This window comes from Cataglyphis hispanica, chromosome 11, assembly GCF_021464435.1.
Source record: "Cataglyphis hispanica isolate Lineage 1 chromosome 11, ULB_Chis1_1.0, whole genome shotgun sequence".
Lineage (NCBI taxonomy): Eukaryota > Metazoa > Arthropoda > Insecta > Hymenoptera > Formicidae > Cataglyphis > Cataglyphis hispanica.
Window position 1 is genome coordinate 4,471,506 of NC_065964.1, and position 25,043 is coordinate 4,496,548.

The window sequence follows — 25,043 nt, forward strand, 5'->3', positions numbered from 1 at the left end:
TCAGTGACACATGTATGCAATATGTCAGCCATATCCAATACACCCCGAAATGATTGCATCGATAAACTAACAGCGAACTATAGTATAATGAGACAGCATAGCTTCTTCGTATCCTTTCCTTTTTTAATAGGTATACGATATTAATTTAATAAATAATAAAAAAGGTGTTTAAAATTATCGCATTTCTCTTGATTACGGGATGAATACGAAATATATTTCACGAGTATCTTCCAATTTCCAACAGATTAAACATTTTCGTAATTTATTGTATATTAATTAAATTTTTGAAGTATCTTAAAAAAAAAAGATTTACATTAGTAAAACAAAATATACAATTTTATATAAATATATTTATGCAAGTACTTCAACTAAAACTTTTATTTTTTTGTGTTAAATAATTTTGCGGCTAATTTTTTAATTAATGATTTGTATTGATTTTAGATACTGAAAGTATCTCTGATTGAAAGAAAGAGCGATAGTTTGCTCGAAACAACTTGTTCTCTTGAAAAGAGAAATTCGCCTCTTTGGCCTCGGTTGAGAACGCTCGCGACATTCTCGATGATATATCTACCGTATTTTTCTCTTGTTCACTACGAAATTAAAAAAAAAATATATGTAGATAGTATACGCAAAAGAATATCTAAATTAGCAAGAATTAATCGTCTTTAGGCGAATCTAGTATCACATTAAGGATAATGTTTACAAACATTAAGGACAATGCGACAAACACATATACACTAATACAGATTATGTACGTAGCGATAGAGAGATATACACAAAACTATAACACATTATAGCAGTTACAGATCAATGTTCGTATCTCGTTGTACGGATATTTGTATTTAAACGTGTTGAGCATTAAATGTGAATTATTGTATCGACGCTTTTTGTGCTGATGATATAATTGATGAATGATCCCTCGCGCGCGCGATGTGAAATTGAATTTAGACACGATTATATAGACACAGGATAATTCAATTTTCGAAACAGAGAAAACTGCGCATCGGAGACAATGGCTTTCTCTTTCTCTCTCTCTCTCTCTCTCTCTCTATCTCTTTCTCTCTCTTTCTCTTTCTCTGTGATACTTTTATACATATTCATTTTCCATGGGAATTATGCCATTAAAATTAAGTGTTGAAAATCAGATTGTATAAGCGTCGCGTTCTACGAATTTTTTTTTTCTTTTGTACCCTTTTTATACTGTTGACAATCGGGTAAGCTAAAACAATGAAACTTTCTTCGTATAAAAAAAAAAAAAAAAGAAATCATCAGGACAAAAAGTACACTCCAGAGGATCACGACGTTTCAAGAAAAAAGGGAAGAAACGTATCGTCAACAATCCTTTGGAGATCTTTCTTAATCAGCATCTTACATCTTTCCTATTCTCGTTACCGCAGTCGCGAGTTTCCTCGCTGCGATCGCTCGTTAAATTTGATTAAAATATTAGAAACAGATATATCACGTCTAAGTCATTCGCACGACCCTCTTTTTCTACTGGATGACGCTTCTCCTTCGTTTTTTTCTCTAACATTTGCTGGAAAATCGGAACTTAAAAATGTAAATGCTAGAGAGAAATGGATATTTTAAGTGATTTACTTTTAAAAAAAAGAAAAGAATATTAAAAAAATTGTTTCCAAATTTTATCCATTCATTTCTACCATCGAAAATCTAGAGATGTAGTTAAATGGTAAATTTTTATGTCACTTAAATAGACGTAACAGCTGACCAATTATTAAATTCTAGAGAAAAAGAACTCGTGTGCATGGAGCGAAGTGTCTTTGTTATTTCGTTTGAGAAATTTTGTAGGTCTGCAACCTGATCTGCATTAGAGAAAAATAAAAAAAATAAAGGAGCAGCGTCACACCAAGACCCACCTTCCAAGAAGCAGTTTCAACCGTCCGCTTTCATCTCAGGCGTCCTCAATTTTCCAGGAACGAGCGGAGTCGGGGTCGGCGGGGGACGTGCCCGCGGGATCGGAGGTCCGCCCGGGATGGGTGTCAGCGGCGGTGGCGGTGGTGGTCCAGGGATGCTGGGCCGAGCGGGCGGATTTGGGCCGCGCAGCGGACCTCACGGCGGCTTCCTTGGTGGGGGTGGCGGTGGTGGCGGCGGGCCGGGTGTTATGCGAATGGAGAAGATACACCCGCATCGGTTCAATCCAATTGGCATGGGTGGTGGCGGCGGCGGCGGTGGCGGCTACGTGCAGTCGCACTTCTGGTGACCGTCGCGATATCGGGACAATGATGGCGACGACGACGAGGACGACGAGGACACCCGTGGCGGCATCACGACGCCGATCACTGGCTGAAGCCGTCCTTCTCGTTCGAAATAAATCCACGGGGATTATCGTTTGTAACGAAAACTGTTGAGAATTTAGGGGAAGAAGAGGTAGGTCGAGTAAAACCGGGTTGGGCCAGTTAAATCACTTATTTATCTATAGAATGGCGCACGAGAAAGTAATTCGATGTTAATATCAATGTTAATAACAGTTTTTTCATAGATACTGAAAGAGTTAAATATTATACGCTCTACATTAGAACATTATTATTTTATTGTATCATTTATTTTAGCATGTTGGATATTGCATAATATTTCCTGTTTCAAGGATTGATAATAAATTTAATATATTATTATTAATAACAATAAGATTGTTATTAACAATTACATTAAGATCGAGCTACTTTATGGGACATTCTATATTTTCGTGGTAATTAGAAAATGATTAAATGATGATAGTTTTATTAAATTTTGGACAGGGTATTATATGCTTTTGATTTATTCGTTTTTAAAATGTTAGACTTTTCGCAATAACAAACAAAAACTCGAATTAGAGATTCTTCCCGGTTTTATTCTATTTCTACCTTGTACAATCGTGAAGCTTGAGAGAAAGAGGAATTTATATTTAGTGGTTGAGCGCATCTACTGCTAAAAATAATTTTTTCCAATTATGATAGTTTGATTTAAATTTCAATATGAAATTATTCTATTTCGAATATATTCAATATATTCTATTTCGAAACATACATTTGACATTGCTCACTAATTATATGAATCATGATAAATTCTCCAAGTCAATATTTTATTTTATAATATTAAACTTATTATAGAATATTAATATTGTAATATTAAATCATATTTTAAGTTTGTAATGATATAAATTATTCTAATTTATATGCGTTACTTTCTCTCTCTTTCTCTCTAGTTTCACGATTGTTCGAATGTTGATTTATGTAAAAATAGGTCGTTCCAATTTGTCAGGATGTTCGGCTTATATATTACTATAAGATAAGCGTTTTAAACATTAATTCTCCGGTAAGCTCACGATCCTGAAGGATCTTAAGGAGTTCCGGCAAATCGCGTTGTGCAGAAAAAATATAAGAATTTTACGTATTGTTGTAAATTTCATTTTTTTTAATGATTCTAACTTGAAACTTTACGAGACGTTTCATCGTAAGAATGTTTTATCATAAATCAGGGGGATTTCTGGAGGACAATTTCCCGTTCGACGTGGCTGTGGATATCAGTGGCATTCTGCGGCGAACGAAAATTTGTACATTTGTGAGATACGTTTTTCTTTATTTTTTTTATAAGATAGACGCACCTCTCGATTACATAAAGTCCTTTCAGGAAAATCCAATACCTGTAAGTGAAATATTATATGCCTAGTGTGACATATATATATATATATATATATATATATATATATATATGCATATATACATACACATGTTATATATATATATATATGTATGTACATATATATGTATATATACAATTTATATACATATATAGACTTGCTATATAAAAAAGAAACGAAAAATAAACGCCAAACTTGAAGTTTTGAAACGTACTCCATTTGACTTAATAAAAAATATATTTATAATATTATAGTGTGAATAAAAAAAATATGACAACTTAAAATTTTTATTATAAAAATATGTTATTTTTATTTGAAAATTATAATATAAATTTTGACAATCAAATTCCCAGATCTCCATTTTAATATTAATTATGTATTTTAATGTTAATATTAGTATATTTTTAGGTATTGGATCTTCTAAAAATAGACATACATCGCGACCTATGATCGAATTCCCAATCGCTCCGGTTTGTCATTAGAAGAATACGCGATTCGAACGTGCCGTAGTTAATTTAGATTAAGCGAATTTTAAGCACGTGTCGCGCGCGGAAGAACAGGGTGAATGTAATTTATTTTAATATTTGAGAGCAGTATTAGAGCGAGATCGCGTATTCTTTCGCAATTCTGTAGACGAACTTTCGGCACATGTCGCATGGTGTATTTTATTTCATTCAATCATCCAGTGACGTTTTACGTGATTCGTAAATATAGTTGCTGAAGAGAGGAGGAGAGAGTGAGAAAAAATATTTTAAAATATTTATGTAAAGCCGTAAAAACAATTTGGAATAAACATTCATTAGCAACTCTATATTAGCTTTTGTTAATTGATCGTATATTTGTATCTCAGTTTTTATTAATTATTTCTAATTAATTTTGATATTTATATAATAAAATACATGTTCTCGGATTTGATATCAAAATTTTGTTCGTGCATGTACTTAAGATCTGATTGATGAGGGTAGAAAATTAATACGAGTGTATTTCAAGAAGCGTTCGACTTTTTTTTTTTTTTTTAATTAATCATCATCGCCGTCAATGGTGTACAGAGACGTGTAGGAAGACTCGACACTAACGCGACCTTATAGACAATGAGACTGATTTTTTATAGAGGACAAATTTTAAGCAAGTATATACGTTGTATACGTTGAAGTCGCGTGTCGTATTTTTAGCTGAAAAAAGAAAAAGAATAATAAGCTGTGCTTGTGTTCCGAACCTGTGTGACAGGTTTCAAGCACAGCCTGTGAATTGTCTATAAAAACTGTGATTTGTACAAAGGAGAATAAATGAGAGAAATATTGATAATCAGTTGTGTAGAAAAGACAAAAAAAATCGTATTTTATGCTACATCTAAGTGCAACAAGTGGGAATATAAATCTGGAGCAATAAATAAAGATGAAGCTAATTGACTACTATAGTATTGATAAATTTTTTAATTAACGTTAATTTGTGTATAAGAATATGCAGAATCTTAACTTGGCTATCATCCATTCTTATAAACTCGTACAATCGTACAATCAAATTACATGTTGCTTTTATCTTATTGTTAGATATTAATAACGTCCTTAAAGTTACCTGAATATAATTATTATATATCTATGTGTGTTATAATATTATATTAATATTATTGTTATTGTCACGCATTAAAGTTAATCAGTGTTATACACATAGTTATACACATCGATCTACAGGCAAAGTAGCATAATTTATATTTATCACATTAGAATAATTATCATTTTTATGAAAGAAATGTGTATGTGTATGCAAATTGCTGAGACTTATATATATAATTACTAAGAGTTCATTGCATTATAACGGGAGAATGAAATAAAATAATACACTCAATTTAGAATCGTGACTAAAAGATTCATAAGAAATAAAATCGTGCGAAAGCGACACGATAATTGACCCATTGCAAAATTGGAGCAACATACACATTGCTATAATTTATAAAATCGTGCATAGAAAAATCATAACACTAATATCGAACTTTGATTTTGACGAAGAAATATTAATTAACACTCCTACGTTATGTCGCACCAAAATATGGTTGTGTATCAAACAATTTAATAAAAAATACTATCCGCTATGGAAAGAGAATTTTTTACAGCGAATAATTTACGAAACTTACCGTAGAAATTTATATTTATATTTACAGATAAAGAATGCTTTGATAGTCAGACTAAAATAATGCAAATACAAATGCAAATACATTTTCCTGATTTTTATATAATCTTAATTTAACGAAAAAGTAAAAGACATATTTTGTTTTAATCGATCTAAAAAGAAAAAAAAATGAAATGTGTAAAAATGTTTTTACGGATAATTAGTATTTAATAAAATATAAGCGTTTTGTCATAATTTTCCATGGATGAATACAATCGACCACGATGTTGCCCTTCAAAAGGCAGCTCGCATTTAAAAAAGCAAAGTGCCCGATGAAGAGCCGCAACGTAATTGTTCGATAATAATCTTGTCTCTTCTTTCAATTGGGGAGAAATAAAGATCTCCGTACAGCCATCATCTTGCTTGCAGCACCAATTTTGACAATCAATATGCTCAAGAAATAACGCAAATAAAATTATTGACAAATCTCAGCTGTGGCAATGTAACAGAATTATTTAATTAATTCATTTAATTAAAGTCAGATTAGGTTTCTCCTTTGAACCGCGTGTTCTGTTAATTTTGATTCGGATTCATTTCTAATTGTTTGCGCTTTTAGAAATTGAAGAAAATTATTTTTCTAAGAATATTAAGAACTTGACAAAGATTGTACATCTAAAGAGAACGAAAATTATACGATAAGTCAATGTTACAAGTATAAGTAGGTTTACAAATTAACACTTGTTTGCGATCACACGGATAATAGGCTACTACCCATGTCAGTAATCTGAAGAAAAAGACAGCCAGATTAGTGGACAAAGTAGTTTTGAGGTAATAGAATTCTTTTATAAAGCATAGAAAATATCTATATTGCTTGCGCGCGTCGACAGTCTGATTCAGGTACTTGGAATGACTCGTCAAGACTTCTGACTTGCGGCTCTAGTCATCACCCCAATAGAACATCTTCACTAACACACTGCTTGGCACACTATAAAAAAAATTATTATGGATATTTATATGTTATGTAAAAATAATAATTGAAACATTATTTGTAAAAGAATGTAAAAATTATTTTTATAAGTTAGTATTACAAATCGCAGGGGATCGCACGATAACATTTTCTCATTAGTATATATGTTTTCTTGTATTTCATAATTCATAAATGTAATTTTTATAATTTTTGTAAACGGCACATTATTATATATTTTAAGTACTCATAAGATAATCAGCTTTTATGCGGTGTATTTTACATTTCAAAAATAATTTATACATTCTTTGCGGATTTAGCTTTTCTCTTAAGAGATTGTCGTATGAATCTTTTAATAATGATAAAACTAATTACTTTCTTGAGCGTTCTACCTTTTTTTATCATAAATATTCCATTCTTCAAGCAGAACACTTTAGAGTCCATTGTTAGATTATATGACGAAGCACACTTCAATTAATATTACTTATGTTATCACAATTTTCCGGATCAGCGAGGGGATACTTGCGGAAAAATGTCGCGAGCAACGAAAGGCGTGGACTGACGATTTTCAAGTTCGAACGGAGAACTTTATAACAAACACGATGCACATTCCACCCACAGGATGTGGTGAAGAGATTAGCCAAGCTCGTAAAAAGGAAACAGGAAGGGGCGGATAGACCGAGATACCATCTTAAATAAATTTATCCTGAAGAACAATACTGAAGAACTATATATGTTTTTTCCCTCTGATACATTATATAATTTTTTTAAACAATTTCATTAAAAATTATTTTTTTTTTAATAATTACATAATATATCGATAGGAAAAATATTTTTAAAGGTATTTTTAAATGCATTTATTTATAAAAAAAATTTTCGTTTTGAAATCTCCTTGAGCATCTCATAAGAAACGCAATAAATGTTGAAAGATTATTTCTTCTTAAAATAAAGGGAAGAAGTCTCTCTCTCTCTCTCTCTCTCTCTCTCTCTCTCTCTTTCTCTCGCGATGAGTTTTCGACATTACTCAAACGGTCGAAAGGGATTCATTTGATTCGTTATATATCCTTTGACCTTGCATCGATGTTTTTTTTTGTGTCCTTTCTTAACCGTCGTTCCCATTGAACCAGCTAGAATTCTCCCCAGGAAATGCAGCGAGACGTTTCGTACGAATCGCGCGCATCTGTTCCACGTGTGTTTCGTATCTCATTAAGCGCAATTAAAACTCGACAATCATATAGCTTGGAGACAAAATTATTCACTCTTATTAAAAATCATAAAAATATGTGCTTTATCTATAATTTTATAATAAACTTTAATTATAATTATAATTAACAATAACTATTTTTAAATAAAATTGTAATATATTTGTGACTATATTATGTAAACTTTTTTTTATTAATGAAACATTACGATTTCATTGAAAGATTACTTGATCCGTTTTGTATAGAATTATTAATTCATTCTTTACATCGGGGATGTGTAATGTGAAATAAATTATTAAACTTGTTAGATAATTTAAACACGCACACGCTGCTTTTATATACTATTTCTTTGCTAGAATTACTGATTTCATCGCCAGAAACATAGAATAAACCGCTCCTTCCGGCGGCAAACCTCTTCCCAAGTTTAGATAGAAATTCTTATCGCATGCTGTCGTCCGTTATTCCAGCTGTTTCGGGATTATAAAAAAATAGAAAAAAAAAGAGTTGGGAAATAAACGCTTTGAAAGTAAACTTAAACTCGTGAGAAAATAATTTGTGCTATTTATTTCGGAGCAGGAAATATCGCGCATTAAGTTTCGAAATTTTAATTAAATAAAAATAGTTCATTAAGCAAATAAACTTTGTTCGCAGAAATTAAGTGGACTTTAATTCTTCCAAATCTTCTTTTAAATTTCAGTCAGGAAATGAATATAATATATGAAAAGTTTTGATAAATAAAATTCGCTTCCAAGAAAACTCTGGACTCGCGACAAACAAAATCAACTGTTGCTTTAATTAAAATTAATATATCGTGTTTCTAGAACGCCCTGTATGTAAAGTCGGAGCTCTTAGCGTCGAATTTGTCATTATAATTTCTGATTAGTGCGATAGGGGTCAGTTGTTCGGAGTAAAGAGAGAGAGAGAGAGAGAGTGAAAGAGGGAAAGAATAATCGTGGCCGAAGCGCATTGTTGGGATGACTCATCACGTGCGCGCGTTTTAGTTTATTTTCCTTGTAGCCGAATCAACGCGCGACTCCCAATGATACGCCGCGGCCTTTTTTTTTTTTTTCTCTTTTGATGTCACGCTTTTTAATGCTCGTTTATCCAACCGCGCGCCGCCCGATAAAATGCGCTCTCCCGATTCAATTCATTCACGCGCGGCGATCATGGGCGGCGATTCTTTCGACCCGAATCTTGTTACAATGAGAGAAAGAGAGAGAGAGAGGAACGTATATATATCGTAAATGAAAATCTATATAATAGACGTTTTTTTAGTGTTTTATGACGTGAAGAAGGCATTACATTTACAACCGCGTTTTGCGCGTAATGCATATGTCATTTAAAATGTGTTTAATTTAATTAAAACAGAGGAAAGAGACAAAAATAAATATAATATAAATAATATTTTATTCGCGAAGGAATTAAATTCAATATTGCATTATATGATGAAAAATGCACGTAATATACGATTAAAATGTTTCTCATTTTAAAAACGGATATGAGCAAAGAGAAAATATAAAGATATTTTGTAAAAGGAATTAAATTTAATTAAATTTCTTGAAAAATTTAGATAGCTGCAGATATAAATTATACTGCAAATATATATAGACAAATATTTATAGTGTTGCAACTCACGATTAAAGTACGATTATATCTCGTCGATTAAAAATTTTAAAGGAAAAGAGATATTAAAGAAAAATAGTTTCACAAGTAGGAAAAACGAAAATTTGTTGCAGCGAACGGAGAAGAAAATTAAAATCACGGCAATCGTGATCCACTTATGCGTTTTTCAATTGTCGAAGCTGATGTGTATCACCCGCGACACCCGGTATATGGCGCGTGCATTCTCCCGCGGAAGGAAGATACTCGTTTCCGCCCGACGCGATACTCGCGGGGAATGTTGATTGCGTCGCGATCTCTTTTTCCAAATAACAATAATCGCGAATAAAGTTTTCCGACGCGCGTAAACCGATGACGGCGACCGCCGTACACGACATCCTGAGGGCAACTGGACGAGCAGATTTGCGGAGTGCGCGAGCGGGGAGGATTACCGCCACCGCCGGGTGGGCATGAGAAAAAAGGAGAGAGAGAAAATGGGCTCACACGTGGTGCCCATGGGCGCAGTCGGGAATTTTATGAGACCTCTAGCAAGGGGACCCGGCAGAATTTTCTTTTAACTCTGTGAATTATATCGACGAACGAAAATTGCAAGAAAAATGTCACATATGTCACGCAAAGGGTTGAAATTAACAATTCGTTTATTTGAGCAGAGAGCGCGTTGTAGAGAACAAAAAAAGTATTTTTTTTTTAAATATTTAATATAAAAAATTAATATAATTTATACAGGAAAATATATATTTATTTTACACAAATATGTATATATTTTATATATAAATTATTTATAAGATTTATATATATATAAAGCAGAAACCGTCGCAGTTGATGTCATGAGATAAAATTTTCGTAAAGGTGAGAGAGGTCTCGTCCATATAGGAGGAATCGAAGCAGGGTCAAAGAGCACTGTCCTATGACATGAGGGGACATGATGGAATTTGCATTTCCTGTCTACGATGAATAATTCCAGGCCATGCCGTCGCGCATGTTTTCGAATTAGCCCCCGCATGTACTCGAAACTTAATCCGAATTGTCAATTCCTATATCTGGAATCTCCAATATAATTCTTATTCCTGTTACGTATTTATAATTTCTTGATATTTTGCAGTATTTAAATCTGGTTTATTATTCGGCGAATTCAATTTTCATAAGAATTCGATTCCTGAGTTGACAATTCGCGACAACAAGGATATGACGATTAGCGTACCAAGTACTTTGCGAAAACATACATATAAAGTTTAATAAAAAAATTAGCGTTTGGAAAAAAATTTGCGCCTTTACATATCTATATTTGAAAAAAAAATCTTAAACATTTTTCACTGAATTTTGTAAAGTGATAATATTACAAACGACGCGTTGTAAAGTTCTTGTGAAGAAAACTTATGTTTAGACGACGAAGGATCCGATATACGAAGGGTGGCTGGCTTCCCGGGGTGAAGAAATAAAAAAGACAAGAACGCGGGAAGGGATGCGGGGATATTTATGGGAACAGCTGTTCGTCGACGATGCGCGCACCTACACAGAGAGGAGTCCTCACAGCGGACCCTTTCACGTGTCTCTCAGGTACGTGCAACACGTGTCGCGCCCGCAGTTGCACTTGGGAAGCGTTCCCGATGACTCATATGGGGTACAATACGCGATACGCTTCGCACACGAAGGAACGAAGCAACGGGACCACTATGGCCCCTTCGGGCCCATTGAAGCTATATACACAGTGACGCATTTCTGACGCGTCTCTGATCGTCTTAAGTTTTTCTACAGAAAAATATTCGACAGAAATTTATTTTGTTTATTTGCTTGTTTAATTTAAATTCGGATTTTAAACAATTATATCAATTATATCTCTCTTAAATACAAAAAATAAAAAAGAAATATTTACATCCTGATTATATTAACATCTTTCCTTAAAATCAATTTATGTCAAAAGATAAAATTTTTACAGAATTTCTATATTGAAATGTATATTTTTTTTCCAAATAATATCTTTTAACGAAAATTTTATAAAAAGTAATTCAAATTATGTACTTTGTGATGTTAATAAAGTGATTTGAAAAAAAAAACTAATTATTTATCAGAAAAAAAATTCTTTAAAAAGTCTTTTTAAGACGTTTGGTTTTCTCCTTAAAACAAGTAAATATCTTAAAGAAATTAATAAGAAAAGTTTTATGATGAAAATAAGGGAATACATTACGTACAATTTTATTCGTATTTGATGCTATAATTTCTCTGCAAAAATAATGTTATAACTTTTGAAATATACAGTTATTAGAGATAAATAAATGAAGAGAGAGAGAGAGAGAGAGAGAGAGAGATACGAGCATTATAAAAAATTTAATTCTTTTTTCTTTTTCATTTAACCTGTTTTTAAAATATTAAAAATTTAATGTAATAAAGATCCAAAACTAATAAAATATGAGAGCGAAAAGTTACATACAAAAATAATAAAAGGATTAATTAGAAATGAAACATACTTAACGTAAAAAATATACACAATTACATATTGGATCATTTTATCCTATAAAACATTGTCATCAATTTCTTACATTCATATGATATCTATATTAGTTTTAAACGGTTATTTACGGATGATTGGGATAAATTTTACATGAACCGGATGAGAGGGACGAATTATGAGATCGGCCTTTAACCGGATATTCTTTAAATAATCTACAGGTTCCAAATAAAAATTATGCACCAAAGAAGCTATCATAGCTTTCATCTCCAGCATACCGAATTTTTGACCTACAATTCGAAATCTTGTCAAAAACTATCAACACGAGGAGAAAAGAAAATCGCGAAAAATTCACCTATACAATTCCTCGGTCCTGCGCTGAAGGGTAGATAGGAATAAGGATGTCGATTGTGTATCCTTTCGGGCAAAAATCTATCCGGATCAAACACCTCTGGATTTGGCCAAAAATTGGGATCTGTGTGAACTCCGTAAATATTAAGATGTAAGATCGTTCCAGCAGGTATAATATATGAATCTGAAAAGCGTATTAATACAAAATATGAAAATTTATGAAATTAAGAGTTTTTTTGAGAAATAATATGAACATAATATTGTGCTCTTAAAATATTGTATAAAGTATTGTACTCGTTAAGAAAATTAAACTTGTTTTACATTTGATAATATACATTCCGTAAAATGTGACATGTTCAAAGATATATAAAAGAAGTGATTAATTACTTAGTTTTACATCTTCTCCAACATTTCGTAATATTAAAAATACGCTAGGATATAAACGTAGTGTTTCCTTTAAACATCTTTCTAAATATGTTAAATTTTGCAAGGCTGTCATGGTAAGTTTCCCTCCGCTTTCTTGCATCACGTGATCGATTTCAACTCTCACACGTTCCTGTACCATAGATAATAATTAAAGTGTAGTTCTTAATATTCTAGTTTTCATACACATAGATACAAAAGATTTTTAATAAGTTTAAAATAACATTGTAACAAAAGTCTGAAATCTGTATTACTTTGAATAAAAATCGCGCTTGAAATAATATATGGCAATGAACTAAGAATAAGATACCTGGATATCTTTGTGTTCAGCTAATAGTAACAAAGCAAAGGTTATACCCATCGCTGTAGTATCGTGACCCTGTTAGCATCGTCAAATACATATCGTCAAATCGTTAAATGTGCTTAGATAAAAAATGTGTATGCGTGTAAAAAATTAAAAGAGAGATTGCATATACATACCTCAAACATAAAGGTATCGACTTCTTCTCTGATGTCCAAATCAGTCAAAAGATTGTCTCTATTGAGATCTGAGTCTAAAGATGTAGCTATTAAAAGATCTAACATAGCTAGTCGTTTCTTTTTAACTAGAAATAAAAAAACACATTAATATCTCATTTTTGCACGTTGCGCTTTAATTATATAACATTGTTCTTGGTTAAAATAGATTTTCTATTAGAATTAATAATAATTTAATTTTACAGAAGACATATGTTGCTTTATTCCGTGTAATTATGTGTTTAATATAAATATTACAAGCATAACTTAAAATATTAGATGTAATGGAATTAAAATAGAATTTGTGATCTTTTACGTACTTCCAAATATTTCAACATCATTTATATCCACCTCTTTATTATTTTCAAGATTTTTCAGATATCGATAATTGGTAAGTTTGTGATAAAGTTTTCTCTCTGCGATAATCTAGATACGAGTACGATATTAAATATTTTAAATGATTTTTTTATATTAAATAACAATAGCACATATATAGCATAAATATTAATAGCGTAATGTGTTATTAATATTTGATGATTAATCACGTAATTTTGCGATATGAAGATGATGAGATTTATAATAATTTTAAATAAAAGAGAGAATTTAAAATATGTCATGATTTATACTTTTTCCGTAAATCCATGCAATATTTTCAAGATTTTTTTTTGTTTTCTTCCTTGTGACGATAATGAGAATAACAAATCGCTGTAGTACCAAGGTCTGGTTATTCTAAATCAAAATTCAATAAAATTATATAGTTTCAATAATGATATGTTTTTGTAAAAGCCTTACTTAAAGCCATTATAAAATCTAGAAGTAATCTTTAAATAATCTCATAGAGAATATATAAGTAAAAAAATAGAAAAAATAAAAAATATAAATAAAAAAAAATTTAATCTATGTATATTGCGAAAAAATATTTAAAATTGTTTAAAGGCATTATACTTTTGTTTTAACTACAATTTTTTTGATCATAGATAATTTCTCTTCGGATTTTATTGCACAATTCATATTACTTAATACTTCAATATTCTAACATTTTTTAATATTTTCAACATTTTTAAGATTATAAACAATTTTCATTCTAAAATTTAAACGAAACATTTAACAAAGCACGTACAATAGATTTTGATTTTTAATTTAAACAAATTGATATTTTATTTATCTTTAAATGATTAGCAATCATAACTTAAAAGATCATAGATATATTACACAAGTATTTACTATGTAATAAATTACCTATAAACCGCTAGTTTGGTTATATCGTTAACCGCATTTCGATACTGTTGCTGGAACTCTTTTGGAAACTCTTTTCGCAGAGAGATGCCCATGGCAGTTTCTACAAGCATTTGATTATATAAGATCGGATATACAATCGAAAATTATTACAATTGAATAGTTCATAAATAGTTTTGAGCACAAAAAATCAGATATTATATATTTTTCCTGCAGCATTGATACTTTGTATAGGAACAAATTATCTTCTTATCTTAAGTTATGGTATCATTTAGAATGAAATTCTCGTACATAAAAAAGGACAATAAGAAATATACAGAAACTTACCGCATATGACATATAAAGTATGTTCACTAATAAATGGTATTAAATCTTTCACAACTGTCTCTCCGACATCTTTCAAAGATTTTGTCATATAATCGCTTTCTTTGATTAAAATATCAACAAATTGATTTAATATATTAAAATGAAATGCAGGTGTTAATATCTTTCGTCGCGCATACCACTTAGTGCCTAAAAAAAATACAATAATGCAAATTGTGCGATAAAATACAAATAATATTATAAGATTATTCTTTTTCTTAGTTTGAGGTTTATTGAGCAATCCCTAAATAATATTATTATTTTTAATTTATTTTTTCTATAGCAAAATCTTTTTATAATTTTGTAAACTTTCTTTTCATGAAATTTCTACAGTAAAAGAAGTTGCAAGTATCAACTTGAATTTATTATCATTATTTTGTAATTAAAACATTATCAATTATCAGATAAAAATAAATTATAATTTATTTTAAAAAAAGTCAATTACATGTGGTGTTCGATTTAATTGAAGATCTTCTTTAATTATAATCTATTATTTTTATTTACTTGAGAATACATATGTTGCGGCTAAATCATCTCTCAATATTATTTCATTTGCAAATTTCACTTAAATTTATTACTTCTTACATCGAAAAAGTTATTTAAGAATTTATCGTGAAAAATAATATTCAAGTGTAAGCCTAACATTTTAACTTGATTTTTTGTGTTGAAAACAAATCTAAAACAAACTGTGATAGGAAAGTATGTACGCTTAAATTAATGCTCTTATGTTACCTGTACTCGTGAGAAGTCCTGTACCGAACCATGGATGTAATACTTTATATGGAAAACCTTTCTCGATGTGCTTGGTACTGCTTAGTATTGTCTGAAATAATCGAAAACGTGTTAAGAAAGAAACATCAGTGTATTAGACACAAGTAATTTATTAATAATTTAATATCTCAAATATGTGATTTTGGTCGAGTATTGATATTTTCTCTATTCATTTTTTTAAGGAATCTTTTTTTTACGAAAAATAATCTTCTTGTGAAACGCAAGATTTATAAATCTAACTAAATCTAAAATTGCAATATTTACAGAAAATTGAATTTTTTTATTACCTCGAGATCATCTGGATGACGAATAGTCACAACATAGATGAAGAAACTCCATATTTTACCAATGGGATAATACGTATCACCTAGAATACACAGTAGTTTCCATAGTACCTCTGAAAAATATAAGTATCGATACAAAATTAATTAATTATACATATATATATATATATGTATATATTATTTATTTAATTGTATTTGTAGTCATATACGTTGAAAATAGACAGATAATAATCTTGATAATGTCTTGCAAATTGATACCGAGAGAAGAGCTTAGATATGTAATCTGCATGCGGATACTTTTGATAAATATACTTTCGAGAGCACAATGTTTTATGAATTTAACTATTACGTGTATGTGTACATGAATAATAGGGTCGTCTATCAATTAATATAAATAGATTAGAAATTTTATACTTGCCTTCTGAAACAAGTACTAGAAATGCATTGCCAGTAATCGGATCGCCCCGTGGTCCTGGTAAAAGATTAAGGAGTCGCCCCTTTTTTCCATAATGTATGTGATAATAACATACTGATAAAATAAATATAAATAATAATAATATAATAATAAACATCGTTTCTTGATGTGATGTTTTCGAACGTTTAATTAAGCTTGTTCTTCTTTAGCTTACTGTTTCATTGATCCTTAAATACACGTTACAAAAACTTTTTTTTGGTTTTTATTGTTTATTTAATTGTTAAAAGTTTTCTTAAAAATAATATAATATGCATTTAATAAGATTATAACAATTAAATAAGATTATAAATATCCATGGTTGAAATAGTACTCAAAAAACTGTTTGAAATGGAATTGCAAATATCTACAGAGACGCAGCAATACAGATGTATATGCGTAATAAAACGAATTGTGAACTGATAATAAATATCTGAGGCGCTTATATTTATATCTATTTTTCAATCAAGAGTGCATAATGTGAAGGTCATATTTTGATAGGCAGACGTTTTTGATCTGTGTGAAACGTATAATATAAAAGAAACAAAAAATAAAATAGAAAATAAAATCTTATTTGTACAGCTTTTGTCTAATCAACAAGCTTTGTCTATCGACATGGTCTTATGAGCATTTCAACATTTCAGATTAATGACTAGTAGTCGATAATTTTCATCATTAACATCATCTTGCAGTTGTAACAAAAAAAAAGAATAGCAGAATGTCAAAGAGCGTACAAGAAGATTTTAGTTTGCTGAATATAATTCTATTTATATTTATAATTTACATTTATATATCATTAATCTGATGAGTTTGCATCGTTAAAAAACATTGTTATTGAAAGCAATAATAAATCAAATTCACGAGTCATTCTACGGCCAAAAAAATAGTTGTACTATGAACGTTGCTATAGTGTATATTTTATTGTTTAAATCTGCTTTTTTTCCGCAAAAATAATGTTATCATTTTTAAAAATTAGGTTTATTAAAAATAAAAAAAGAAAGAGAGAGAGAGAGAGAGAGAGAGAGAGAGAGGAAGAGAGAGATGCGAGCATTATAAAATTTTGTCCTTTTCTCTTTTTTATTTATATGTTTCTAAAATATTAAAAATTTAATGTAATAAAGATATAAAGATCCGAAACTAATAAAATATGAGAGAAAAAGATATTACACACAAAAATAATAAAAGGGGATTAATTAAAAGTAAAATATATTTAAAAGTGAAATATATTATAATGACATATTAGATTATTTTATCGTATAAAACATTTTGAATATATTGAAATATGCTAATAAAAGTATAAATTTGTATAATACGGATAACTTTTTTTTATTTTCAATCCTCAAATTTTTTTTATTAGAGCCACCGATTAAATCTATTATGAACCCAATTAGTTATAACGTTACTAAACTTCGATAATCTAAAATATTATAAATTAGATGGCCAGATATAGATTCTACATATTCATTCTTTTTCCTTATTTGCCGTCGAAGACTGATATCTCTGGAGTTTAATTAAATTTTATATTTATCTATCTACATAAAAATATTGAGAGATGAAATCATCGAATGATATTTCATATTTTATCGATTCAGAACATTCAAAACTTTCAAGAAATTATCAAGTTTCTTCATCATTGTAGTAATTAACGTAAAAAAGTGAGTTTTTTTTTTACAATCTATATTTAATATTTATTTTATTTTTCACATATTTGAATTTTCTTTCAGAAATATTTTTTCACTCTTTTTTTTGAATTATTGTCTTTTTATTTTAATTACAGGCATTTTTTTTCTATAATCTTTCTGGTTCTCTATCTTCGATATGTCACGAAGGACCGTTTGCGATCAGTCGAGGAATGACGGCGAGGAGACGCGAGAAACACACTTGTGTGTGCCGGTACAAAAAAATCACGTAACATCTGGAGCTTCGGGGGAGAAAGCGATTTGTCGTAAAAACTATTTGTACATATGCCATACGTGGGAGCGACAACTCCATGATTCTTTCTTTATTAACCCTTAAAATGCGTTTCTCGTTTCACTATGTTTTCCCACGAATTATTTCTTTCTCAACGATTGCAACAATATGTGCGCATAATTATTCTCCGAGACATTTCGCAAATACGTCATTAACATGTCGCAAAAGCTTATTAAAAATAATTCAAGTGGACGAGTGTAACGTTGATTGATTACGTTGCAATAAATTTTCATTGATAATATATGCACATAAAAATAGATAAAAAATGATTAGAATATAAGAGACACTTTATTTGTATAAATGATTGACGTACGTATAATGATGAAAAATGAATACACGATTACGTTCTTATGTAAGTAGAAAAGATCCACAGATCTAATAGGATGTAAATTACGCATAATATTATTATAGGCGTATTTTATAGGTTTTGATACAAATCGCATCGCTATTAAATACATGTATCTATAATACTATATTACAACAAACACATGGAAAATGATTATTTTAATCGTTAGTACTCGACGGTGACCGTTTTCGTTTTCAGATACTCATTAAGTGCCTCCTGACCCAAGTCCTTCCCAAATCCGGACATCTTGAAGCCGCCGAAGGGAGCCGCCACATCCGTCTTGTTGTACGTGTTGATGAACACAGTACCAGCCTCAATCTTTTCCGCAAATCTGAGCGCCCTGCTGATATCCTTGGTGAGGATACCCGAGGCCAGACCAAACTCGGTATTGTTTGCTCGCGCGATCATCTCATCGACGTTCTTTGAACTAAACTTGGAGATCACCATGATTGGTCCGAACGACTCTTCCTTGGCGATGTACATGTCGTCCTTGACGTCCGTGAAGACGGTCGGTTCAAAGTACCAGCCGGGACGATTTAATCTCTTCCCGCCGTAAACCAACGTAGCACCTTCCTCAATTCCAACTTGAACAAATTGCAAAAGTTTGCCCAGATGAGCCTGGTGATTCTGCGGCCCGTGAGCTGTGCTTCTGTCCAACGGATTGCCAATGGAAATCTTCTTTACCTCTTCGACCACACGTCTCACAAACTCGTCGTGGATGGTCTCTTCGACAAAGAGTCGTCCTGTACAAGTAAGTAATAATGAGAATCGTTTGAATTATTTTCTAACTAAAATTTACATTATTATTTATACTAAAGTTCAATATTCAATTTTTCGGAATAGAAAAACAAGTGCTGTCATTTACCGGCGGCGATGCAGTTCTCGCCCTTATTGAAGAAAACGCTGCCCATAGCGATTCTGACTGCCTGCTGCATGTCAGTATCCTCGAAAATGACAAGAGGACTCTTGCCACCGAGTTCCAATGACACTTTCTTTAGATTACTTTCAGCGCAGCATTTCATGATTGTCTGGCCGATCTCCGTAGAACCGGTGAAGCCCAGCTTCCTGACAAACGGATGTCCGACTATGGCGTTTCCAACTGTACTACCGAAACCGCAGACGATGTTGATGACACCCGGGGGAATTCCGGCGAGAGCAGACAATTCTGCAAACTTTAGCGCGGTGAGTGGCGAGGCCTGAGCCGGTTTCATTACCACGGTATTGCCGGCCGCTAGACAGGCCGCCATTTTCCATGAGAGCATCATCAGAGGATAATTCCATGGAGTGACGAGACCGCAAACACCGATTGGTTCGCGCCGTGTAAACGTGAGATTTCGATTCGGACGCGCGTGCGAGATAGGTATGGTCGAACCATGGATCTTGTCGCACCATCCGGCAAAGTATCGCCACGTCTCAATGGACATGCCTACGTGAGTTTTCAAAGCGAGTGTGTAAACTGCACCGGAATCGATGGACTCTAGAGTGGCCAGTTCTTCCTTGTGCTGTTCCATCAAATTTGCTAATCTAAAAAAGAAGGAACAAAGAGATAAACATTAGAAGAGAACAAGAGTTTCATTGGAGAATGACAGAAATCTTTGTCTTATTGATTGGAAAAGGATATCTTTGTTAATTTCATACAGAATTAAGTAAGAATGCTAAGTATTCTTATCAATTAATTTTCATTCTTATAAATTCCGCAAAATTATCTTCGAGTTTTACTCTTTTTATTGTATATCTATTTAATATAAATATATAAAAATATTTGATAATATATATATAAAAATATTTGATAACATATGATAATTACATACGAAAATAAGATCATATAAAAAATAAATTAGCTTACTTGAATAATAATGCTCCACGTTCCCTGGCGCTAATTTTACCCCATTCGCCCTGCTCGAAGGCCTTTTTGGCGGCTTTAACAGCTCGATCAACATCCTTCTCACTCGCACTTTCTACCGAGCAGATAACACTTTCGTCGTGTGGATTTATCGTGTTGATAGGCTTGTCATGGCCGTTGACAAACTCGCCGTCGATGAAAAGCTGTTTAGGGAATCTCAGGGTCATATTATTTGCCTCTAATATCACTGCGTCATACTTGATCTCCTTCGCGGCTACGTTTCCTCGAGCGGCAAGAACGACCGCCGTGGCAAATTCTTTGAAAATTGGCGCCATAAAAACGTCCGTGTTTTGCAAACTTACGCCAATATTATCTTTAAGCTCCTCGATCAATCGTACCACATCCATGCTGCCCGCACCTGAGATGAAAAATTAATGAAAAATTAATGAAAAATTACTTTAAATATTATTTATAGTTTTGTATATATTCTGATATGTTTTGTATTTATGCATGCATTTTATTTCTTCATGTGTATTTTTTTTTTTAATTATGTAATATATAAAATTATAAATTTTATCAAATTTTTTAATTTTATAAGATCGTCCAGGCTTAAAATTATAATAAATCTGACAAGTTTTTTAAGAAATCAGACTCAGGCTTACCAGAAGCAAAGAAATCTGTTTCTTCTTCGATATCAACTTTGAGAATATCCGTCCAGATTCGACGTAAAACAACAGCGATCTTCAGTTCCTCTTCCGTAAATTCTACGATCTGGCTGTCGTTAGTCTGTCCATATTTACTGGCGTGAATAGTCTTGGTGCCGATCTTGATCCTTTCCACGTTAACATATTGTCCGTCGCCGGCCTTGATTAAAAGACCGCCCGAATGAACGATCCCTTTTCGCTCCTCGAGATCGACCTCCGTCTCGACTTCCGGTAATTTACCATTACTCCTTAGGGACGATCCGAATAGACGCACCTCTTCGTTGTTTAGTATTGTCCATGCACCTGGTGTACTATCCAGACCACGAATAAAGTCGTGAACCTCCTTCGCCGGCTTGGTCCAGTCGATTTTCTGGAGTTCCTTCTTGTTCAGTAGCGGGTCGTAGGTCGCACCTTCCTCAGATTGCGGTATCATAGGCGCGAGCTTCTTGGCCACGAGATCTACGGCCTCGCCCATGGCCTTGATACCCTCTGGATAAAGAAAGTTGTTGTACAAGCTATCCACTGTATCATTTGGTTCCACTTTGCAGGATCTCTGGAGGAGGATCGGCCCGGTATCCAGACCGTCATCTGCCCAAAAGATCGAGAATCCCGCGGTTTTGTCTCCTTGGATCAAAGTCCTGGAATAAGATGAATAGATTTATTAACAAAATTAAATTTTGAATTTTATATTATTTGTATTGTAATTAAAAATGGAGATTATTATTTTAAAAAATTCTATTAATGTTGTATTAATTATTAAAATAAGCGACTTTAATGTTGCAAATTTGAAACTTATATTTTATCCAAAAACTTTTCAATATCTAATTACAATGCAAAAAAAATTACAACTATGTACATATTACAATTTATGTACAATTTATTAATTAATAATAATAAGTGTACTATAACAGTAAACAATAATAATAAGTATACTATAATTCACATATTATTTCTATTATTAATAAAAGCGTGCAAACAATAGTTATAAATTTTAAAAAGATATATAACTTTTGAAATTAATCAAAGAAATAAAATCTTTGTCATATAATACAAGTAGTAAAAAAAATTTAGCAAGACATTTGTGCGAAAGGATAACGCTCCGAAAATGTGCAATACGGATTATCGGCATCGATCCATAGGTTAAAAGTGTACGAAACACGCTTGATATACATATACGCGTAATTATAGAATGGTGAAATCATATGGCGAGTTTGTGGCCATGTATTATCGTCGTCATTATCGTCAACATATTTTCAACGAGAAAGTAGTCTCGCTTGGCGTAATCTGGAGCGCGAAAAACCTCGGTGAACCGGTTGTTCTGGCACGAGGATGCCCGCCGATATCGTGAAATATTATCACAACCGATAGACTTGCCAATATAAGCATGAGAGTTAATAATAAAAAAATTGATAACGAACGAGAATTAATTGTAATGACATACACAAAATAATATATTCCTTTAAAAAATATTGTTAGAAAATTTAAGTTTCAACAACGTATTTTAAATCGTAGTTTGCGCAAAAAGATCTCCTGCTGGAAAATTTTTGATAAAAATTAAGGGTCGTTTGTATTAGATCAAGATGAGGACTCACCAGCTTATAGCGCTCGCTCCTCTGTGCCTGGGCAGCAAAGACGGATGATAACATATGCTACGGTGACGAGGATGATTGATGACCTCCATAGGGATGAACTGGGTGCAAAAGGGAAGCACGTTAAGGTCCGCCTCGATGCCCTTATACAATTCCAAGATTTCGGGTAAGGCCACTCCCTTGCTCCTCCAGGCTTTGATCTTGAAAACCGGCGTGTTGTCGGCCTTCGCGGTGATCGCTGCAATTTAAGATGATAACGAATTATGTACATACATTATGCTATCTTCTATTAAAGATTTTGAGAAAAGCAAAAATCACAATGGATATGTGAATACACATTTCATATATATAATATATAATTTATCTACATATTTCACATTACATATATATATTATTATGTTATCATTACCGATATTATATTTTATTGATGCAAGACTATAGGAATCTTTTTCTACAGAAAATTTACAACAGAATCAGTTTTTAAATGCGAGTTTATACCTAGGGCATCCTCGCGATTTCCTTTATCCGGAATCGTGAATACTCCGGTAATCTGATGTCCATTTTGTCGTAAGAGTTTATAGACTTCCGCTGCGAAGGGACTCTGTCCGATGATAGCCACTTTGAGCTGCGCCATCGTCGACTGCGTTCATAGAAAGAGTTCTCGTTAATTTATACATATCTTAATAATTTCTACAGGAAGTTAAATTTCGAAATCTTCTAATAGTTGATAAAATATATGGTGTAACGATAAACCTCACGTGAGAATTGTTACTCTCCTATCTTTAATTTCCTTCAATACATCATAATCTAATCTTTTTTGGGGAATTTTACTTTTGATAAGATCTCTTAATAATGAGCGATTTACTTAATTCGTGAATGTATTAATTAAATAATCACCGACATATACATACCTGTCCAAGATTTAATCCGTCGCCTGTATATTATGTTAGTAGTGCTTTTAAGCAAACTGTAAAATAAATATATAATTACAAAGCTTATTTACAGAATAAATCCTGCGCCGAAGCTCTATTCACAGCACCATACATACCGTCACCCACATATGTACAAAAGTTAAAGATATTAATCAATTAAAATAATCAATTATAAATATTAATACGTTGAGTGTCACATGAAAAAGATTTCCTTTATTAAAATCAATTTTGTAAAAGTTCAATTATTATATAATACTGTATATTCGCATTATATATATATATATATATATATATATATATATATATATATATATATATATTACGCTACTCTCTTAAATAATATCAACAAAATCTCATTGAAAAGAGACAATTTGTGACTGAATTTTTAGCAAAATCTTATTACTTTTTAGTTCAATCAGTGAAACATAAAACGCAGAAGCAAAGTATGAGCGTTTTCATTAAATATTAATAAAATACTCATTGATCTTTTATTGCTTTAAGTAATATTTTCACTGATTTAAATTAAAAGAGTAAAAAAAAATTATATAATTTATACACATATTAATAACAATATAACAACACGATAATTTATATGTATGTATATTACACGTATATCATTTAATCGGTAGGTTCATGTGACATCGTCAACAATTCTATTTTAAATTTAAATGTGCATCAATGAGATCTGTGCAACACACACACACACACGCAACATGCAAACTTTTCTTTCTAGTCTTTATTTAATCTTTCTATATTTCTTTGTTTTTCCCAGACTCAGACATTAGTATAATTTTTTTTTTCATATTCAATGATATGTATTGAACTCGCGGCTTACGGTATTCAAGACGAAGTTGCGTCGCCTGATGAAATTTCTTAGACCCAGCATCAGTTCCACGAGCGCGGGTGTAACTAATGTCTAACTATTGCGCCTTCACTTTCGTCACTGACTGCACTCACAATGGAGCATGAGTGGTCCACCATTAACGTGGCGACCATAGAATCAATGCCTTCGATTGCGAATCCAGACAAACCGGCCATATTTATATAACATTGACGATATCTCCTGCAAGGGTCAAGATCTTCTGTCGAACATCAGAGCGAATTTTTATTCTCGTTATCTTCAAACTCCGCTTTGAAATTTCCAGATCGCTGTGACTCAAGAATTATTCGAACAATTTATCAGATACAAATGTAAATCATAAATTTTTAATAACATACGATAAAATAAAACATGAATAATTTATGCAATGTTTATAGTTACAAATAAAATATCGATAAAATAAATATCTTA

General features: G+C 31.8%; 3 protein-coding genes and 1 long non-coding RNA gene across 11 annotated transcripts in view; 1 reads left to right on the plus strand and 3 right to left on the minus strand.

Moving 5' to 3' along the window:
• LOC126853113 (sex-lethal homolog) overlaps positions 1–19,025 on the plus strand; it is a 32,648-nt gene extending 13,623 nt beyond the window's left edge. For 4 of the 7 annotated variants that reach the window (XM_050598572.1, XM_050598576.1, XM_050598573.1 and 1 more), the window contains exon 6: positions 1,932–4,445. In XM_050598572.1, coding sequence (XP_050454529.1) covers positions 1,932–2,218 — 287 coding nt within the window. In that variant the 3' untranslated portion in view covers positions 2,219–4,445. Of the gene's footprint in view, positions 1–4; positions 1,455–1,806; positions 4,446–18,882 lie in introns of those variants that run through there. The other 3 variants (XM_050598581.1, XM_050598580.1, XM_050598574.1) reach the window with 3 other exon arrangements.
• Positions 5,050–7,981, minus strand: LOC126853139 (uncharacterized). The gene is made up of 2 exons (XR_007687918.1): positions 7,097–7,981; positions 5,050–6,725 (listed from the first exon to the last, which is right to left on the minus strand). It is a non-coding gene; the product is annotated as an uncharacterized LOC126853139 (long non-coding RNA).
• Positions 12,014–16,205, minus strand: LOC126852623 (cytochrome P450 4C1-like). The gene is made up of 12 exons (XM_050597575.1): positions 16,175–16,205; positions 15,920–16,029; positions 15,594–15,684; positions 14,826–15,011; positions 14,502–14,601; positions 13,889–13,991; positions 13,583–13,688; positions 13,227–13,351; positions 13,057–13,125; positions 12,711–12,879; positions 12,328–12,507; positions 12,014–12,262 (listed from the first exon to the last, which is right to left on the minus strand). Exons 1-12 carry the CDS (start codon positions 16,203–16,205, stop codon positions 12,096–12,098), a joined length of 1,437 nt encoding a protein of 478 aa, XP_050453532.1. The 3' UTR covers positions 12,014–12,095.
• On the minus strand, positions 18,608–24,784 carry LOC126853093 (cytosolic 10-formyltetrahydrofolate dehydrogenase). 2 transcript variants are annotated; one of them, XM_050598534.1, is made up of 8 exons: positions 24,588–24,772; positions 23,732–23,787; positions 23,319–23,460; positions 22,824–23,058; positions 21,190–21,869; positions 20,531–20,945; positions 19,550–20,208; positions 18,608–19,427 (listed from the first exon to the last, which is right to left on the minus strand). In XM_050598534.1, the coding sequence occupies exons 3-8, from the start codon at positions 23,452–23,454 to the stop codon at positions 18,850–18,852; spliced, it is 2,703 nt and encodes a 900-aa protein (XP_050454491.1). In that variant the 5' UTR covers positions 23,455–23,460; positions 23,732–23,787; positions 24,588–24,772; the 3' UTR covers positions 18,608–18,849. The 2 variants fall into 2 exon arrangements, with proteins under 2 accessions (XP_050454491.1, XP_050454490.1); XM_050598533.1 differs by lacking the exon at positions 23,732–23,787 and having other exon boundaries at positions 24,588–24,784.
• Positions 24,785–25,043: the final 259 nt, after the last annotated feature.